At 46.9% G+C, this 20,656-nt stretch overlaps 1 protein-coding gene across 1 annotated transcript in view; it reads right to left on the bottom strand.

Moving 5' to 3' along the window:
• RTN1 (reticulon 1) overlaps window positions 1–20,656 on the bottom strand; it is a 120,368-nt gene that overhangs the window by 30,503 nt on the left and 69,209 nt on the right. The window contains exon 3 of the mRNA XM_054828031.1: window positions 16,719–17,501. Coding sequence (XP_054684006.1) covers window positions 16,719–17,501 — 783 coding nt within the window. The remainder of the gene's footprint in view (window positions 1–16,718; window positions 17,502–20,656) is intronic.

Genomic DNA, 20,656 nt, shown 5'->3' with positions numbered 1-20,656 from the left:
AGATAATAGTAAGGCGTGCTGGCACTGCCGGTAGGAACTCTTCCCTTGAATGTATCGTACGCACGTGTGAGTCAGGCTCGGGGGGATATCGATGGAGCACAGCAAGGGAAACCCAGCACACACTTGGGACCAACACAAGGAGCAGAGCACTGGCTGGCTTGGTATGAATTACTGCAAGGAGGAGCCCTTAAAGGAGATTCCAGGAGGTCTGGTGTTACTGCGAGACAGCTATGGGTTGGAGCTGGACTTGATGGAGAAGACCTTTGCCCTGGCCCACTTCAAGAGCAAGTGCAGCAGGGTGTCGGGTGGTAGCCATCAAGGAAAGAAGCAGGCTACCAGTCAATGTTTCAGGCCAAGAAGGGCAGCTTTTAAATAATAATAGCTACTGCTAATGATGAATAATTAAAGGAGACCATGCAGTCCTCCGGCCCTTACATAGTTCCGTTCCTCTAATGTACAGCAGAAGCATCATTTATAGTACGCGGCAGGAGGAATCATGCGCTCACACAGACTGGCTGAGCTTCATCTCCTACCAATCCCACTGCATTCTTCTCCATGAGCTGTATTTAAACCTGAGTGCAATATAACGGGAATGGGGCAGCTATGAATGAGACTGATGAGAGACCTGTGGTGTAAAGGCAGCCCCATCTTACCATGCAGCAAACATGTGCAAGGGTAGGGTTGGCAATAACGTCACCTGTTCATGTTGCCTACAAGTAATGGGCCAAAACAGTTCCTGAAGAGGAGGAGAGACTCATCTTTCAATGGAGGTGGGCAGGCTTCGGTATGTCTGGTTTATAAAGCAAATATTAGACACATTTCCTCACCTTTCCTCTTCGTGATGGAACAGGTGCAGTTGGGGTATGTGGGGCTGACTGACATTGCCGGGCATGTAGCGACTCCCCGGCACAAGAGTTTACCAATTCTCACCTCCCAAATGGATCCAATTAAGGAAAAAGTTTGGGAACAAAGCAGAGCAGACCCCAGCCCCCTTGCTTGTCTCCCCTCTCCCTTCCCTTTTCACCCACCCCTCCACCCGAAGGGTAACACCATGGCGAGGGGATTTGAGGGACTGAAAAATGGAGTGGGCACCAGGCAAAGTAGGGCTGACCCTCAGCCAAAACAAAATGGTGGAATTTCCTGGTTTCATGCATTAAACCATCCTTCTTAGACTAAAATTCATCCTGCAAACTGTCCAAGGAGAGGACCTTACTGCATACTTGTATCTTGGCTAACAAAAGATCCTAATCTTGACTGGGTCTCCAGGCACTACAACTAAAATAAGATCTAAAACCAATAATCAGCACAGAGATTTCTTTTTCCTTATGAAATCAGGGAGCAATTTGTGTGTGTTAAGAAACACGTCTAGCACTACAGCCTTTCAAAGTCATCTGCTATTCCCCTGATGTCTCTTGCAATGCAGATTATCCAAATGTGTATCCCTGGGTGCTCTCTGATACACAATTCCAGTAAATATTTACATCCTCTCTCTCCCTATTTTGGTTTGAAATACGCTAAAAGGATGCACAGGGGGTGCCTCAGCATTTTACAGACTCTTCACTTTGGTCAGCAAAAGCGAAATCCTACGGGAATGACAGCCAAAAGCATGTTGCATTCTCACCTTTCTGGAAAGAGTCAAACCCCTGCAGTTAAATTTTGTTTTAAAAAACTGCACAAACCCAAAGTGTGTGGCAGAACCTTCCTCAGTGATTTGATTTTTCAAACCTCTTTCCCTTCAGTGGTGATCACCCAAGATAAGCTAACAGAGATGGACTCTCTCCATTTCTTAGGATCTGTCGCTGAGGAAGGGAGAACCGATCCCGGGAAAACACAAACCTCAGTGTTTTAGGATGCACATGCTTTGTGCATGCTTCCTTGTTTGTACTTCATTTTCCAGAGCCAGTGCTGATAGGGATGAGATGATAACTTGGCCCACGTGCCTGGTCACACCTGGCTTGACCTGGATGTGAGATCCCAAGGAAACCTGAACACAGGTTGCGTGGGGGCTGTGAGTCCTTCCAACGAGTCCCTGTCCTGAGCGATGGGGACTAAGGACCTCAGGGCTCACCACAGCATGCCCCAGCAGGGACATCTTTAGAGAAGGGTCAGTTATGAACCCCAACTGTCACAATTGTTTTGTGGCATTTGCTGGAAGTGGATGGGATGGTCTTACCCCCGGGTGTGAGTGGGGCTCAGCTCTGGTGGGGATGGCATAGGAGCTTGCTTTGCTTTCGGCTCTGGAAACAGGAAGGAGCACTGGACTCTGCAGGAGCCCAAAGAAACCAAGGATGTGGTATTTGGATGCAGCTGAGCACAGCTGGACATGCTGATATTGGCTTTGTGAAGGCCCAGACAGTTCCTGCTGTCCGTGTTTCTGCTGCATGATTGTCCCCTCGCTTTCTCTGCAAAAAATCCATTTAGCAGCACCAGGAACTCTCTATTGAGCAAGCACAAAGCAAGCAGGAGGGGAAAGGTTTAGGAATAGAATGATACATATAGGTATGATACATATCTATGCCTGACTCAAATCCATGAATAGAAACTGCAGATCTGAACTCCACCCTTGCCTACAGGGCAAAAGCAAAGATTGCATCTGAATAAATCCTGAAAATCTCAGCTGCCAGCATCTCCAAATCAGAGCAACAACAAAAACAGGAGCTGAAGCCAAGTGCTCTGAATATTTTCTTACAGAATACCCGGGAGAGCTTGGCTATATGTAGCAGAGCCACTTACATGGTGTTTGAGGCAACATTTCTAGTCTTAGCAGACAGAGAGGTGCCAGGAAACAATTCCGCTCCCCAGGCAGGACTCAAACCACAGAATTGCCAGGCCTGTGAGCCCAGGATTATCACATTGATCTTTTCAGCTCCCCCCCACGTAGCATCAAGCATGTGTTAGATAGCTACTGCTCATCCCAGACATTCCTCTTAGCTACTGCTGTGAGTTGTAGTGCAGTAAATACTGCAAAGGCAATGCCTCTGTTCAGACTGTCCCTGAGAAGAGGGTCAGATCCTAACCACGCTAAAGGCGAGGCTTCAGCTCCCTCCCTTCCCTCAAAACACCACTGGGAGCAGGACCAGAAGAAAGCAAGACACTTTTAAAGGGAATAAGAGGAGATGGCATGTTCTCCAGACAGATTTGGTTGACAAGGGTTAATCTTTCAGACTTCGTGGCTCTACCTGCTATATCACAGCTGCCCCATCAATGTCTCTGGCCCTAGACTGCTGCCTGCTGGCCATTCTCAGCACTTTGCAGTACCTGCCCTCAAAGGGAAGGTCTCCCATCACAAATTGAGCTAACCTAGCCCCACAAGCACCACCAAAGTCACACCTGTGTGCATGGCCAAAATATTCACTCTTTCCTTTACCAAGGGCTTGCACGCAGCAGCAACCAGCACTTAAGGGGTGAGATCCCAGACCAGATCCTCCATGAAATCTGTGACACTGGGGCATTTGGCTGACAATCCTTTGGCATTTTCTCTCCAGTACCCTCATTCATTTCCCTTTGCAATGTCAGTTTGCCCGGCCAGCTCAATGAATAATTCAGCACCGTTAAGCATGTGTCAAAGCCACTTTGGCACTTAGTAGGATCAGTTCTTTGGCCCTTTTCTCCATTTAAACTTAATTCCAACATAATCTCCCCTTCATTGCTGCTGGAGGAGCAAGATCTACAAGTAGAAAGCACATTGCCATAGCTATATGGAAATATAGCTATATATATGGAAATCACCCCTTTGATAGAAATGGTGTGCTGCTAACGATTCTGCTTAATCCATGAGCATTGCTGCTCCTGCTCACTGCCACTTTGAATGATGGAGAAATCTGCTATTTTTTTTACAGACATCTATTGGATGCAAGGGTCAATAACCAGGCAATAAGGATACTCTCACAAACCAGGATTCAGAAAAACCTGGGGTCATTTCCCGGTTCCATTGTGTATTCCTAGTGTTACTGCAGTGAAATCAATTCATCACACCCAACAAGTCAATTAATCATATGATAAATTAGTCAATCTCAGTCCCTTTTTCATTGGCTTTTTGAGACAAAGGGGCTTTAAGATGGATGTGCATGTGCTTCAGCATCCCATCTGTAAGATGACAATATCATCTTTCTCACTTTGCCTGTTTTGGACTGTTTTGCTGTCCCTCGCTGCCAACCTGCAGTGCTGAGAAAAGTGGGGCTCTCACCATGGATAAAACCTGTAGGTGCACTGCTTCTAGTAGTCCTGTCACTGTGATTGAACCATCTTTTTTTCAGTATCCCAAAATGGCACTACTCAGACCATTTCCCTGCAAGGACCAAGGGCTGTTTCTCTGGAACATCAGACATAACTGCACACACAACTTCTGACCCTCTTTGCCATGTCTGAGAGCACCAGGCAGCAGAGTCAGCACATAATATCCAGCTGTCTGTGCAAATACAGTGTATAGGTGAGTGCTCATTTCAGAAGGCACAATTACTCCTATGGCTTTTATTAAATCCCAGTCATTTTATGACTCCCTGGTTGGGGCAGGAAACCTTTTGCTTTCAGCTAAGGGTACACATGGGCTTGCTGTTTCAGCAGCAGCAGCAGCAAAGGCATCTGAGATGCACAGCAAAGGCAGCCCATTCTCTCGGTTTGGGAAGTAACTTCCATTCTTTGAAAAAGCTCTTGCACTTAACCTAAGCAAGTAAGCATAGCTGCTCTTGTTTCAATGGTACATTAGCTGACAAAGTAACCTTCAGAAATCCTGACTATTCATCTCTGCTGGCTTTTCTGTAAGCTCTCATACCCAGCTCCTTGCTGGTTGCCCAGATACAGACCTTGTTTTGTGGATGTTATCAGCATTTCATTAGGAGGTATAACTCCCCTGTCTCTGTAAGGAACTCTCTATATCCCTAAAAGAGAGCAAAAAACCCTGCCTGTACAATGCCTGCCTCTGCCAACAGCACTCACTGAGTGAGCACAGATCCTAGGCTGCTTTTAAATGAGTTGCTGTGAAAACAGTGTCTCTGGGATTGTCAGAGGCTGGATTTTGATCTTAAACCACTGTGGATCCCAAGTAACATCAAGCAAGGCAGAGGGTTGATACCAGCCAGGCCACGGGTGGTATCGGACCTCAGAAATCTGCATTTTTTTTTCCCCCTTAAATTCTGCAATCTCATTGCAGCTTCTATTCAAAAGATAAGAAGCAATTTAAAAAAAATAGACTTTGCTTACTTTCATGAAAGGTGCTGCTCCAACAGTGTTTCCATCTAGCCAGCTGATGTAGCAACACCAAGAGCTGTTTCCCTGGCAAATTATTCTTTAGGATCCAGTTTGAAAGGGGACACTCTTCACTGAGATTCCCAGTTTACCTGGCAATCTGAATGGTCTAATGTCAAATCCTTAATGCAAGCTGAATTTGCTGCCTTGGAAGCCTTCGCTTTCTAAGATACAGCTTTTTGCGAAGGTAATACTGATTATCTATGTCCTTTTTGTGCCTCTCAAGTTACCCCAGCTCTAGAGGACTCCTGAGGTCACCTCTCACAGCAGTTTGCACTCTAATGAACTGAGTTGTGGATTATTTTCATATGAACTGTGAGAAAGCTGTACCTCTTTTCCAGTGATGTTACAGAATTGCAGGAAAGTGCTGGAGAACTGGCAGCACCCCGGTGGACCTCATCAGTGCCCATGTTACAGAAGACTCCTACGGGGAGCTGTGATATGAAGCAAACTCCAATGCTAGCTAAAACCTTTGGAAGAGATCACCAATTCCACATAAAATCACATGGTACCAGTTGGGAAAGCAAGTGATATGAAAGGGGTTTCAGTGCATAGATCTGTGAGGCAAGTTGAAGCTGCAAGGAAGATAAACCCTAAAATGAGACTTCTGGGAAAGTAAAGAGCCTTTCACCTAAAAGCAACCCAACTGGCACAGATTTTCCCCTCAAAATATTCACTGCCACATAATGTGGCTTTCAAAACGCTCGTGCTTTGTGTCTTCTGAGCCCTGAATATGTGGGAAACAAATACTCGGTCCTCTTGAATGGAGAAACACCTATTTCAGAAGCACTGGGATCTTTGTATGCCAAATTTTCATAAACACATAGCACTTGTGAAATCTAGTATCACTACCAAAATGACAAACCTTCACTTTCATTGCTAGAGTTGATTTAAGCAACCTTGACACCACCAAATGTCCCCACCACAGGCGGGGAGGTAGAAGATTATTGCCATCCAAACCGACCTGTTCTCTTGTAGCATTACTTTTTTCCATACTGGTTTGTATTCCTCACACACAAATGAAATGCCAGGAAAGCGAAACACCGAAATGACCTCTCACTGCTGCAGTTCCCATATAGCCACTGAGCTGCTGTCAGAGCCAGAGGGGGAAGAAAGGATATCTGAGATACCTCTGGAAAAAAAAGTAGGCAAAATTGCCCAAGTTGGGTAAAGGTCAAGAGAGTTAGAAAAAAAAATACTGCAGAGGAATAAAATAAAAGAATGTGGTAATCAAGGTAAGATTAAGAGTCAAAGTGACAATAACACCAGACCTCCCTTTCTTCAGGGGGGTGATCAAGCCCTTTGAATTGCTGGATCATTGCATGTCCCTTATTTTCTATATTGTTCTGAACTGACACGAACACAGCAGCCTCCCAAGGAAAAGAAAAAAAGATAAATCCCCTTTTCAGTCACTATTGATATTATGTCCCAATCAGCAGTGCACTCTCAGTAGCTAAGGAAAAACACCAGTAAAATCAATACTCACCTCCAGGTTTTATTCCCAGTGGAGATCTCCTGTCGCACGCCCCCACTTTACTACAGTCAAATATGTTAATTTTAATCTCCTGCTATCTACCAGACACAAATAGTGGTACTCCGGGAAGCCCTTATTCTGCTTAACAGCTGAAGAATTAGAGTTAGCCTGAAACAGGCAGAGATGTTCAAAAGTTTGTATTTCACCTCTCCTTGAGAACTAGAGATGTATTTTATATCACCAGGCCTTAATCATAAATTTAAGTCTGACTTGAAATAAGTCCAAACTCTTCATTTGAATTAATCAATGAAACTGGTGAAACCCCATGATTCCAAGCTCACAGTGCATTGCAGAGGTTCAGAAGAAGCATTTCTAGCAAATCAGAAAACAAAATATTCCAGAAGTTCCCTGCAAAACACCACATTTATGAGAAGACTGCATTAAGAGGCAAAAGATTCTGTGTTAATAAAACCAAAATGTTTTGAATTTTCCTTCACCTAATTTGTGTGATAGTATATAAGCTTCTTTAAGTGCCTTCTGAGCTAAAAACTTGGAGAAAGGTCTTTAACATCATTTATGGAAAAGCCTTGCAGGCAGTATAACTTTTCTCCTTCATGATATACGAGTTTTGGGGGGAAGGGTGTGTGTCTTTTTCTGTAAGCCCAGAATAAACATCTCTCCTTACTATATATTGTGTCAGCTACAGAAAAGCTATCAATAGGTGTTAGATTTCTCTGTTAATAAAACATTTCTGAGATCTGCCAGGAGTATCCAGGCAAAGCATTGCTATATCTAGGCATCTGGGAAAAACTGGCTACCATCAGATCATCAGTGTCACAGCCTTTCCTGAAAGCTAAGTCATTGTTCGTTGACACCAAAGGACACCGAAAGGAACACCGTGTCAAGATTTTGGCTTTTAAAGCATGCTTAAACTGTGAGTGATTCTGCAATTGAGGTTTGTCCGTATGAACAGAAGAATCAGTCATGAGCGGAGTGGTGGGTTTGTGCAGCCCAGCTGGCAGAGAAAGGTCTTCACACATTGCACATCTTTCTTCTTCGGACCTCCTCTCAGCAGGTTCCTGTTTGTATACAGACACCCACCAACTCTCTGTGCTTGGCTTAGACTTTGCCTTTCATGGCTTTGATATTTAGACGTTTGACATAACCATCAGGCACCTGTATACAGTCAAACAAGTAGCTTTTTGTTTGTTTGTTTTTACTGGTCACAAGATAATCTTGACCTGGCAGAAACATTTTATAAACAACATCCTGTGTCATATCTATCAGAAAGGTCTGTACACTTCTGCTTGAGTGCTATTACTTATGACAACTCTTCAGAGGCAGGCAGTCCTTTGCTCTTAAAGGGAAGATACATGAAAACAGAAGGATAAGGCCTATAAATTTTTATAGCCCTGTACTTAATTCACAGGCAGTGGAGTGGATTCCAGTCCCAACAGAAGATGTATGATCCTCCTACATTAAGCTATGTCCAATTTTAAAATGACCTCTGAGCATCCAGCCACTGTGTTTAAGATGCTTTGACGCTTACGTGTTAAAAGTTTGACCTTACCCAACACACTGGGAGTAATTTTCATGAGTATAGCCAAAAATCAGGGGAGGAAACAGATGTCAGAGATGAAATGGGCCAAATGCTTAGGCTATGGGCAACACAGTTTGTGATCTGATGGGCATGAGATTTACTGAGACATTTCTGAAGGTCATATCAAGGTCATACTCTGGTATATGTGCTGGTGCTCATCATGAGAGGGCATCATTGCACTTGGTGGTTACTGATCCCAGCCACTGCCCAAGCAAACCATCATTTGAAGAGAGGAGCGAAAATGCCCTGTTCTTTGCCTTGCTCTGATCCTTTCCAGGGCTCAGATATCTCCTCTAAGTGACCTCTCCTCACTTAGGAGACCCTGCTATGCTCCCACCAGACCAGGACTCCAGGGAGAACTCCAGAGCCAGCATCTGACCATCTATCAACTCTCCTCATCCCCTCTGCAGAGACCCTGCAACCACTCCTGAGGCCAGAAAGTGCCAAACTCACTCCTCCCTCCCTGAGAAAAAACAGCCTAGGAGGAGTGGAATGTACATCGTGTACAGCACAAACCTGCCGCTGCACACACTTCTCATTTCCACCACCATGACCTACACGTCTCCAGGTTTCTCCAGCTCAGCTTCGGTTGAGCTGTCACAGCTTGACAGTTATAACAAGCTGTCATGTGGCACCTGAATTGCGTTAACTGGCCAGAAATGAGGGAGCAGGTCAGATCCTTCTGCAAAGGCAGAAACATTTCCAACTGCTTGGCCCACAGTGAAGAAGCGATGGGGAAACTCCTCCAGTCACAGTGGCTGGAGAAGGTGTCTGGGACTCTACTGTCTCTGGAGTAAGACCCTGCAAAATGAGGCCATCTGAATATGTCTGCGGAGTCCATTTCATCACAGCTCGCTGCTTACACCCTATCATGTGTTCAGAGTAATTTTTTAGATTCTTTAAATGGAGAAAAAGCAGAATTGTGAAGTAGCTGGAAGTCAAGACCTCTTGGTCTACCAGTCTACTGCAAAACCTCCCAAAATATCAAGAATATACTGCAGAAAGGTGAATCCTTGGTATGAAACTATTCACAGTAAGAAAATCATCCCTCACACTTGGCTGCAGTTCTGCATGCCCCAGACCCTTTAATACTGTTTTCTTACTCTTTATTGGCCACTTTTGGCTAATTAGCCATTTTTTTCCTTAACTTTGGGTTGCTAGGCCACAAAGCCAAGGAAGAGCACACATCAGAGCGGAGAGACAAGAGTGGGCTGAAGCGTGCCACAGCTGCATTCTCTCCTGCCCACCACCTTACTCTTACATTCATCCCTGACCTCACATAAGGGCGGTCAAGTAGAGGTATGGAAGGAGAAGACTGGCCTGGACAACAGACTGCTTGCCAGTGCTCCAGGTGTTTCCCCAGCATGGGGTTTAGCAATGCAGGTGTCATTTCTTCCTCTAAGACCCTCTATACTTAAGCTTTTTTTCACTGGTTTTCAACTGAGAGTGCACGTTATCCATTCCTAAAGAGGGCAGACTGAGGAAGGGCCCTCCATACAGCAGAGTATGAGGAGATTTGTGAACAAAAGTGGGCTGTGGGGTCAGACAGCCTAGGAGAAAAAGAAACCATTTTGCTTAGGGGAAAAGTCCAGAAGATTTCTGGAAAAGCTGTAAGTCATGTCTGCAGGGTATCTTGCACTCAATACCTGCTCAAGGTTCTTGGAAAACACCTGTCCCCCTCGATTCATCTGCTCTGCATTAACCGAGCAAGGCCACTTCATCTGGCATTCAACCGTCTGAGAAGGAAGTAATTGAAATTCTCCATTTTTCAGAAGCGGGCAATATTATCACAGTTACCTTCATTTTTTTCCACTGGGCTTCCCCAGCCCTTCAAAAATTACTCCATTCCTGTTATCCTGCAGAAAATTAACAGAGTCAAATGAGTCCAAGTAGGGAAAGATGGGTCAGCGCAACCTGCTACAGAAGCCTGAATAGACATTTACAAGCAATATGGAAGAGATCCCTCTTGCAGCAATAGAAGTCAATGTCATGCTGCTGCAGTGGGCTCTATGAGCCCAGTCCTAGCCTGCAGGGCAGGCAAGTAACCCATCATCAGCATGGGACAGCCTCCATGCAAGCACCCTCTCGAGTTCTCTTCAAGAAGGATTCAACCAGTGATAAAAAAGAATGAAGGGAACAAGATGGTTCAGACAGCTCAAGAACATGACCAGAGAGGAAAAACTGAAGAAGCTAGAATTGCTTAGCCTAAAGTAAAGAAGGATGGAAGAATGGCAACTGTTTTCAATAGATGCCTGGGAGTTAGTGGAGGATCTGCCAACAGAGGCCTTTCCAAACGAGTCACAAGCATCTGTCAAGAGTGCTCTACCAGGGATCCTGGCTGCAGGCCAGGAGATGGGCTCTCTGGACCTTGTGAAGTTCCTGCCAGCCCACTCTGTATGAAGCTACATTGCGTGGTATTGCTCCTCTACCCTGCTCTGCAGTGTGCCTGCAGCTCCTGGTGCTGAGGCAGCATCACGGCCTGACCAGGATTTGCAGGCTCCAGCTCTCAGCTACCCCCACACCTCTGACTTTGCTGGGAAGACGGATGAGTAGACAAGGCCCTGAGCAAACTGACCGAACTGCTTTGAGCAAGAAGTCAGGCCAGAGACCTCCACAGGTCCCTTCCCACCTAAATTTTTCCTTGTGGGAGGCAAGTGCACAGAGGTTCACCAGTCTACTCCAAGATTTTGTGGCAATTGCAGGTCTCGATTCACATGTTTACTTGTCCGAGCAGGTTTTACCCTACAGCATCACAAGGTGAAGACACTCCAGCCCCAGGCAGGACATCCCTCTCCCCCACACCTTTTCCAAGCAGGGACTTTCCAAAGGATGCAAAGCTACCGGAGCCCCATAAAAAGCAAACTGAAGCACACAAAACAGATGGACCGGAGTGTGGAGGCACTTACAGCAGATGGCACTAAAATATTAAACTAACATTACCGTATGCTTATGCCGCGGTCTGGCTTGCTGCTGATTGCAGAGCCAGCCTGGTGAAAGCACACAGACGAGAAATGAGCCTCGGAATGCTAAATCACGCTCCCAAACATCCCCTTCCCGCGGAAAAATTCCTCACTAGCGACACCTCCAACAGCAGGGATGTGCTAATGCAATGCAGATGATGTTTTGCTGAACAAAAAACATTTCCAATAACTTAAGGTCTCTCCCAGATCTCTGCTGCAAAACCATCTCCTTGAGAAACTGTGTAAAATCAGCTTCTCTGTGGCACCAGAGGTGGACACAGTGAGAGGTTAAAGGCGAAAAGCCCACACTGCTTTGTGCTTGTCTACTGCGTGACAGCCCTGGAAACCATGGGACAGCACCAGAGGCACCAGGGAGGAGGGGAAATGTTCTTCAATCCAGGGCATTTGCCAGTGTCACCCCAAAACCAGAAATGGTCCTGACTGCAGCTTGTGACACTGCCTGACAGACACTGGGCCACTGGCCATGAACCTCAGTGTCCCTCACGGGTACTTAGAGCCACAGCAGCCACAAAGGGTTTGCAGTAAGGACACACTCTTCTAGGGGACTAACCACATTAATGCTACAAAAGCCTTCCATAAGGCATAAAAATCTGGATGCCCCATAGCAGGGTGGCATAGGACTGTGCTGCAGAATAAAGCATTTTAAATCATTTGACTGCATTTCCAGCAGGTCCTGCCAGTTGTGACATCTAGCATGTGAGTGACAGCATGATCCCACAGCCCCGGGCCTGGGTTTTCCTTTTCCTGTGCTAAATCTCACCATAAAATAAAAAGGAAAGCAAACATTACTATAAATGTCTACATATTTTTCTTTTTTTTTAACCTGAGCTTAGACATCTGATCTGAAAGGTAATGAGCTGCTGCACCTTTCATTAAATGGATGAAGCAGAAGTTATCTCCTGGTATTGTCATTGAAGAAGAGGCTGGAGAGAGACATGATGTCCCAGCATAAGGGAAATCTCTGCCCAGGACCAGGTCATCAGACTGTGGGACACCAGCATGTGGTAAACCAGGCCACCCTGGCAGAGACCTCCAACAGGCACGTCAAGAGAAGACAGGAGAGGACTCAGCCAAAATGCTCCTTCCCAGCCTGCCTTGGTCCAGGCTTCTTTTGGGCTTCTTGCAAACAGCCCCAGGCCAAAAGAGGCATGTTTCCAGGACAGCAGGTCTTTTCTGAAATTTCCTGCATGCCCAAGCCACGTGCAAGCCCAGCTTGGATGTCACCTGGGCTATGCAATGTCACAGCACCATACCAATCAGTTGTATTATTTTCCAAAGTTTGTGAAAATCTGTTGCAAGAAAGGGTTTTCTTAGAACAAACCTAAAAATCTGCATTCCTTGCTCTGGCTACTGGAAAACACGAACGCATCTCATCTTCCTTCTCTGTGGCTGAATATTTAAAAAAAAAAAAAAAGAAACTAAGCTGACAACCTCCTTTCTGCAGAGCTACAGCCAAAGGGGCTCTAAGCCCTGTTGTGTAAGGGCTGCGTCCATCTCTGGGAGGAGATGCCGGTAGAGACATGGAGGCAGTGACAGCCGAACAGCAGATGTCTTGCTACAGCTCTGCCTTCCCCTCTTTGATCCACAGGAGGCAAGGGAATTAGTAACACTAATATAGGTAGCAACTGCACAGCACTGGCCAAAACAAAGCTTGTGTTGCAGCAAGCGATGTGATCTTTCTGACCGTGCGGAAAAGCAAGCGAGGCTGCTTATCAATTAGCGGCATGGGAATAGCTCCGCTCTTTCAAATTGTGATAGTCAGCTCCAGTAAAATGGAGGTAGGAAGTCCCTGCCCATTTTTGTTATTGCCACTGGATGGCAACAGACGTTAAGCAGAGATGTTATCACTGCGCAAACCACACATCCACTTGCTGTGCTCCACCTTGTTGTTTAGGGGAGCGGCCGTGATTTCAGCATGCCTAGCAGACACACCAGAAAGGTCCCTAAGGGATTAAGCTGTGGGCTGGCAGCAACAGGATCAGCAAGACTGTTCCTGGGGTTGGGCTTTCACTTTGTACAGTTCCTTCATGTATTTCCTGGAGTCTGCACTCAAAATCAACTTTTGTCTTGCCAGCCCAGGGCAAACCCTTTTGATGGGCCATGCAAAGTATATTTAATGCCATGGATATGAGTAAAAGGCTCCTTGGTGGTATTACAGTATGATGCTTTGAAATAGTTAACACTTAATGTGAAACTGATGGCTGGCTATTTTTAAATTACATATACCTTGCTGTGAGCTGGCCAAGGGCCACAGAAAGATTTACAGCTGAGTGTCAAAAACACAGCCAGGCATGTCGAACAGCTTCATTTGATCCATCGCTTTCCTATGAATCTCCAGAAATGCTGGGCTAGCAGTGACCTGAACTTAGGTGGGACTTGCCAAGGCCATAGGGGGATCAGTCCCCACCTGGACTCTGTGAACATCATCATTCTGTCTTAATAAGGACGTGCAGTGGTAGCATAACACTTCCAAGGTGACATGTAACAAGGAGGTTAACAGGAAACAATGAAGGGGTTTGTTTTCTGTCTTTTTAAAAGTACATAGTTGCATCTTGTTGGTATTCTCTTAATGATAGATAACTATAATTAAGATAATTCTCTTAATGAATGATGATACTGTTCTTGCTTTGGGTGACATCGTTCTGCTGCACCTCTGTTGTGCAGCACTGCCACATCTACCTCTATTCTTGTCACTTTGGCTGAGTGCAGCAAATGCCAAATGCCTGCCAGGTGCATCTAAGTTGGTGTATGACACATATATGATGCTGTGATGGAAAGCTCTGCCAAGACCTCAAGTTGATGCTATGAAGGCAGGCTCTGTCTCCTTGGATGTGCTCTCATTTCCCTACCACCCGATGTGGCTCCAGGCTGACGGAGCCTGGGAGGACCCATGGGGGATGCTCTGGTTCCACCAAGCCACTTAACACATCCCCCAGTTCACCTCTGATAGCTGAAAAACCTCTGAAGGATTTGACGTGAATTCTCCAAGTGAGGGACAAGTGCTCCTTCCCCAGGTGAAAAGGAGAGCCCCACACTCTACCTTCAACTTAAAAATTTAACTAGTGCCCAGACACAGTGCACATACAGCAAATACCCATGACTGGAAGGCAGCGTAAACTGGACCCCACTATCATCCATATTTTCTTATCTTAAGGCCACCTCCCCATATCTTGAAATCAGCTTTAAAAAGTTACACAAGTTTTAGCAATAATCTCCTTGAGAGGCTTTATGTTTTTGTTTTCCTTGCCTGAGATACTGGAACGTCTCAAGGGAGAAAAGCACATACTGAAATAGTCCTCCACGCACTGCCAAATAGTAATTGGCTGTCTTGTGTCTGTGCTGGAGGAAACATTCCTGCCACTACTGTCCTACGGGAATACAGACAGGACACACAGACACACTGCGACTCAGGGAGAAAGTCTGCTTATGCACATGGGGATTTTCTCCAACCGTCCTATGAGAACAAGCCTCTGCTAGCATCAGTTTAGGCAATGACATAAATTAAATGAGACACAAAAGTTAGGCCAAAAAAATCTGAATACGATCAAGGGGGACTACAAATTGTAACGGGGCCGGCCTGAAATCTCAAAATTGAGTGACAGGCGACTACCCATGTGGTATTCCCCAACTACTTTCCCCGAATCCAACAACAAATTGTGCCCAGAACAGCACACAGAACACAATGTGGTTGCAAAGACCCAATACCAAACACTGCAGTAATAGTATGTAAGGTAAATTCAATCAGCTCTGCAGCTTCTAGGGTTTGGGCAGGGCCTGGGCCGGTCCTGCAAAAGGGGAATTTGGGAAGGGAGAGAGAAATGGTTACAGCTCTTCCTACCCATGAGAGAGCTAATTGATGCACAGCGTGATGTTGCAAGCTCTGAGAATCTGGCAGGAAAACATACTTAGCAATAATGATATGTTTCTTATTCAGCCTATTAATGTCATTAGTTCATTACCACTAAGAATATCAGTATTAACATATTTTGTTGCACTGCAGATCTTGCAGTCCTCAGCACATCGTGCACGTTCAGGCTGTTTCCTTATTAGACTTTCACGCTTGGGTCCACAGCACTAGATAAATCAGTTGTAAAACTGTGCCACTTAAACGTGTCTGCCACATCTCCAGGCCATCATGTGGTCAAATGTCTGCACAAGTGCGGACGGAAGAAAAAGCTGCTCTCTAAGCAGCAGGGGTGGAGTTGGCCCCCCCTCCATCTCTATCCAGCTCTTTACAAGGAAGCAACAGCTCTCGGAATTGCAAACCCGCATCTGACAGAAGAGCCGCGGGCAGCCGCTGCCCAGCTGAAGGAGACGGCAGAGGGGGAGCAGGGCAGGTGTGGGGCAGCACCATATCCCTCCCTCCCACGCCAGCCTACAATGCCAGAGGCGCACAGAGATCCTGGCTATTTAGAGCTGGCATCTTGCAAAGAATAAAATGCCTTTTTCTCTTGTGCGCCTTGTGAAGTAAGCCAGTTACAGACTGCAGGGACCCCCAGCAGTGTCAGTGCACAGTGACCATGTGCTAGCCCTTGGTCCTCAGGGTTTAGCCCAGACCAGGAGCTGGTGCTGGCTCTAGAGGTTTGGTGAGTCTGGTCAGACCTCCATGCCTGGCACAGCAAGCCCGATCCTGGCTGGCTCCACACTGGCTCTGAAAGGATCCTATGGGGAGACAAGTGCCCTTGAGCTCCAAGTACCATGGAAGTGTCCTGCCCTTCCCCCTCCCAGAGCCGGATTAGGGAAGGGGCTTTCAGAGGGGCACACCAGATGCCCCTCAAGGCATGCAGAGCTGGGTTGAGCACCCCCAAGCCACCCACCTCCCTGCATCAGCCTGGAAGCGTACACAAAACCCTCATTATTCAGGATGGAGGGTGAGAGAGATTCATTTAAGCTGCACCAGCTTTAGAAACATCCAGACCTACCAAACCCAACCCCTCTCCTCCTCCAAATCCTTCTTTTTTTCCTAAATATATCCTCAGAACCATTATCCTCACATTTCTGGGAGAGGCAGGACCACCTCCCTGATTGCACCACTTTCCTGGGGCAAGGCAGGGACTATTTCAAAGGACAAATGATCACTTGTTGCTCTTTGTCCTCCGGATGCCTGATGTACAAATCAGCCTTATGTTACTGGGGTTCCTGCTTGATCCAGTATCTATATGCTTAAGCCTAAAAATTATTGTTGCTGGTATTTTTTTTTTCCTAAGGGAAAGGAAAAGGAGAAAAAGAAGAGAATAGGAAGGTCAGAGATGATGTATGCATTGTCATAGGTGTGCCCAGCTTCAAGCTGAGGTTATCCAGTGCCAGCAGCTCCCCCCTGCTCGGCACTACTAACATCTCCCCTGCAAGGAACAGACACTTCTCCCTCCTCCCCCTTCTCAGCAGCACTGCATAAAACAACATAAACATCTGCATTTACCTTTCTGCTTATTTAAAAACGGCAGTAGGGGTGAAGCCAATGGACTTCTTTTGCCAGAGTCCTTGGAAGACACTTTGCTTTGGTTAACAACAGTTTCTTCAATGGGTTTCTTCAGGATTATTCTTTCCTTCAGCTCCTCGGTGCTGACGGCGGAGGTCGGGGGCTCAGCACCTACTTTTGGTGCAACAAAGGAGCATTTCAGGTAGGACGCTGACTCTGCCAGGTTTTCCCTGTTCATCCTGCTCTCTGTTGTTTTACTTGCTTCGTAGTCTGAGGCATCAGTGCGTGAGCCATTCTCTTCCTTGATAATGTCCATGACCATGGGCTTCATCAGAGGGGAGTCCTGCTCCCTCTTTGGGCTCTCTTCGGAGGCCGATGAGGCATCGCAGGACTCGATGATGAGCTCGCTGTCGAGCTCAGCCTCCCGCTCCTCCCGCAGGATGCTGTACTGGATGGAGGGGGAGGCTGGCGATGGAGGGGGCCCTCCGATGTGGCTGAAGGTCATGTAGTTGGAGTGCAGCACCTCCTCAGCAGCCAGCGGGTCCTCCGAGACCAGCTCGATCTCTGAGTCCCCCGACTCGGCACTGCTGGCTTCATTATCCAGGGGTGAGGAGACGGCAGGGCGCCCAGGTTTGACCCGCTGGTCTCTCTTCTCAGCAGAAAGGGTTGGTGACCGCTGCACCTCTGGGGTCTCAAAGGAAAAGCTTTTTGCTTCCTTGATGGCACTGATGAGTTCATCCTCCGACAGGCTGCCTTTGCCCTGCGACTCTGAGCCGGACGGTTCTGCCACCCAGAAAGAAAGGGGAAAAAAAAAGAAAAAAAATTTTAAGAATGAGATTTTCTGGCTGCTTAGGCAACAAACACAATAGATTTTACGCCAGCATGGATCCCTCTAGCAGGGCTGGTAACACGGGCAGAAAGTCCCCCTGTCTGGGATGACTAACAGTAATAACAGCTTGCCCTTATGGAGTGTTTCCCATGCACATACTTGTTATAAAAGAAGTATCATTAGCATCATTTACTGAGGAAAAAGTTGAGACACAAGGCTATGCTGGGCAGCACTTGGCCAGTGGCTCAGCAATATGGTTTTCACCAAGCAAATCACCAGTCATGAGGAGCATGGGCTCAGGCCACATGTGACAGCATCTGACTGTCACCGACAGATATGGGTCTGTTCTGGGGACAAACACGCACACAGGGCTGGTGGGTTCCTGACACTGGTGATCATAGCAACCCATGTGTAGTTACTAGTAATTTTGTCAAACTTTAACTTTCAGCTGTGAAAAGTTCCAGGTCAGAAACTTTTCCAGACTTTTAAAATTTTATTTTATTTTTTTAAGGAAGTGGGTGGTGAATTCTGTTTGCTTTTATTTTAGTTGGGTCCAAGAATGGAACTAATTTTTTTACTGTAATTCTTAATATTGTTAAGAACTACTTTAACTAAAATAATGACTGACCAACTTGTCATCCAAAATTTGATACGAACTTCTCTGCATTTTCTAGCTCACACTGGAAGAAGAGTGAAAATGCTCAAAGAGTGAAAATGAGCAGTTGAAAAGGCTGGCTGATCACCCAGGATTAGCAAGGAGCCCACATCCTGTACTAGAAGGGAACCCAGCACCAGACTTCCAACTTGTTTTACCTCCCTGTATATCCCTTTACCACATGGGATTTTGTAGTGAAATAACAAAGAAGGTAAAATTGCCTGTAAAGTGTTCACGATAAGAGGGAACAGAGGTAGCATGGGGTGCATCAGCAGCTGCCTTGAGTCGCCGTATGGGGTACAGGCTTCACTCTATCATTCGCATCAGCCAGCCTCAAACTCAGACCACACCTGGTGCAGCAGCAGTAAGGCCAGCCGGGCCAGCTGAGCCTGTCTGTGCCAAGGGCGACCAGGACCACAGCAGCAGTTTGCACCAGATCCCCTGCCAGCGCCTGGCCACTGCTGCTTCCTGATCGGCTGTTCCCACCTAGCACTTCACTGACCCAGAGACAGCTGCCACCGCATGCAAGACTCTCCCTTTTGAGGAACATTGGAACAGCCATCAAGCACACATAGAAATTTGTCCTCTGGACTCCTGAGTGCTCATTCACTGATTTTATATCATTATTAATGTGACAGGGGTCACCAAGTGGCATTGCAGGCGGTTAGGGTTCAAGAAAGCCGTCAGGAAAAGAGACCCCCAAGTTTCCTCCTGCTGATGCTGATAAAGAGGCCCATGGCAGGACACCACGAATCTGCACATCTGGGGACTGCAGCGGAGCAGGGGGAGGTTTCCAGCCCCTTGGTTGCAGGTGAGGGGAGCCCCGAGCTGACCTGTACCAGCTCCCAGTGGGTATTTGCCTTCAGCCCAGCCCTGCTTTGGGTGCAGCCACTGGCATCAGTCCCCTGAGCCCACCCAGCTGCGTTGGCCACCTCTGGAAGATCCTTTATAACAGAGGGTGGGAAAGAGATAGTATCAGATGTGACCTGGGACAAAACCACTATTTCTGCCTATTTCCAGACTTAATTTCTCATGGCAATAGCGTAGCTGATTTCTTCCTCATCATATGCCATCCCCAAGATGAATCAGGTAAAGGGGGAGATTTTAGTGATAGCACCTGAGTCATGACATCCTGCTGGGAGATGAGCAAGCAAAACAACCTCCCCACACCCCTCCAAGCAGTTTTGGTTTGTGCATCTGCCAATACACCTGTCATCGGCAGCTTTGAGCACATATTGTTGTCATGTCTGCAGTTCCTCCGACAAAACAGCTCGTTTGTAACACATCCCTCTTGCATGAGAAAGTCCTTCTGCAACCCGGAGTACGGCCGCAGACAGGATTAAGGTGTTTGGGACTGTTATGACATGCTCCTGTCCAGATGCTGGGAAGTTTCTGTTGAATTGGACACATCAAGCAGGAATCTGTGCATCCTTTTCCTCAGGCTGCAGGAAGCCTGCGTGAGCTGCGCCACTCTCCTGCATTACCGCATGTAAGCATTTTCTCCCTCAGCGATGACTTAATTCGGCACGCATCCAAACAGGCATGTGACCGCCAGCCCTCGTAGCGCAGCAACACGCCGTCCCTCGGCTTCACCCCGCTCCTGCCCGTGCTGGCAGTTTGTAACTCTGAGCCATGGCATTTACCTTGCGAACAAAAAAGTCCTTTGTGACCAGCAGCAGTGTGTCATATTTACCGCTGGCACGGGGAAGCATATAAATAGCCACTGCCTTTCAGCACCACTGCAGCGTGTGAATAGACCACATCTTTCTTCCCCAGAAAGATGATGGCCAGTAATTAAAAGCAAACCATTTTCAAAAGTCCTGATCCAAGCAGGGGGGAACTGGGGGCTTTGCCAGGATGCTTGAGGGGTATCTCAGAGCGACGACTTTGCTGGGTCACTGGGTAGAAATAGTAAGGGCAGGTTTTACATTTCTTCCTTGCTTATGAACACGCACTCTGAGCGCAGTGTGTCCCTGGCTGCAGGAAAGGGGGGAAGTCCAGACAAAACACCCTGTGGGAGCCAGCCCCTAAAAGATGATGCCTGCTTCTTTCCTTAGTGTGACAGATAAGCAGTGCTTCTGGCTTTCCAGCACCTCGATGCAAGGCGGTGGGACCTCCCAGGGCTGTTCGGGCAGTGCTGGGGATCAGCTTTGCCCACGGAGAGGAATATTTCCATGCCGGCAATTACACCAGCCACACCAGTGCCTCCCAGTAAGGCAGCAGCTGTGAGGGTCAGCCACACACTATTCAGCTGTTATGATGGGATATAGTTATCAAGTGTCATGGAGTCAGCCTTGAGCAGTCACCAAGGACTGAATAAATAACAATTAGTGCCTGAAGTTCTTAATTACCTTGTAGTGTAAAAAGTGTAAATTGATAAGAAATGGCATGTCTCAGAAGTAGCGTGTGACGTCACCCAGTCAAATAAAAGAAGAAAAATGGGACTCTAAAGTC

Source organism: Grus americana, chromosome 5, assembly GCF_028858705.1.
Source record: "Grus americana isolate bGruAme1 chromosome 5, bGruAme1.mat, whole genome shotgun sequence".
Lineage (NCBI taxonomy): Eukaryota > Metazoa > Chordata > Aves > Gruiformes > Gruidae > Grus > Grus americana.
This window is presented reverse-complemented; position numbering and strand designations above follow the sequence as displayed.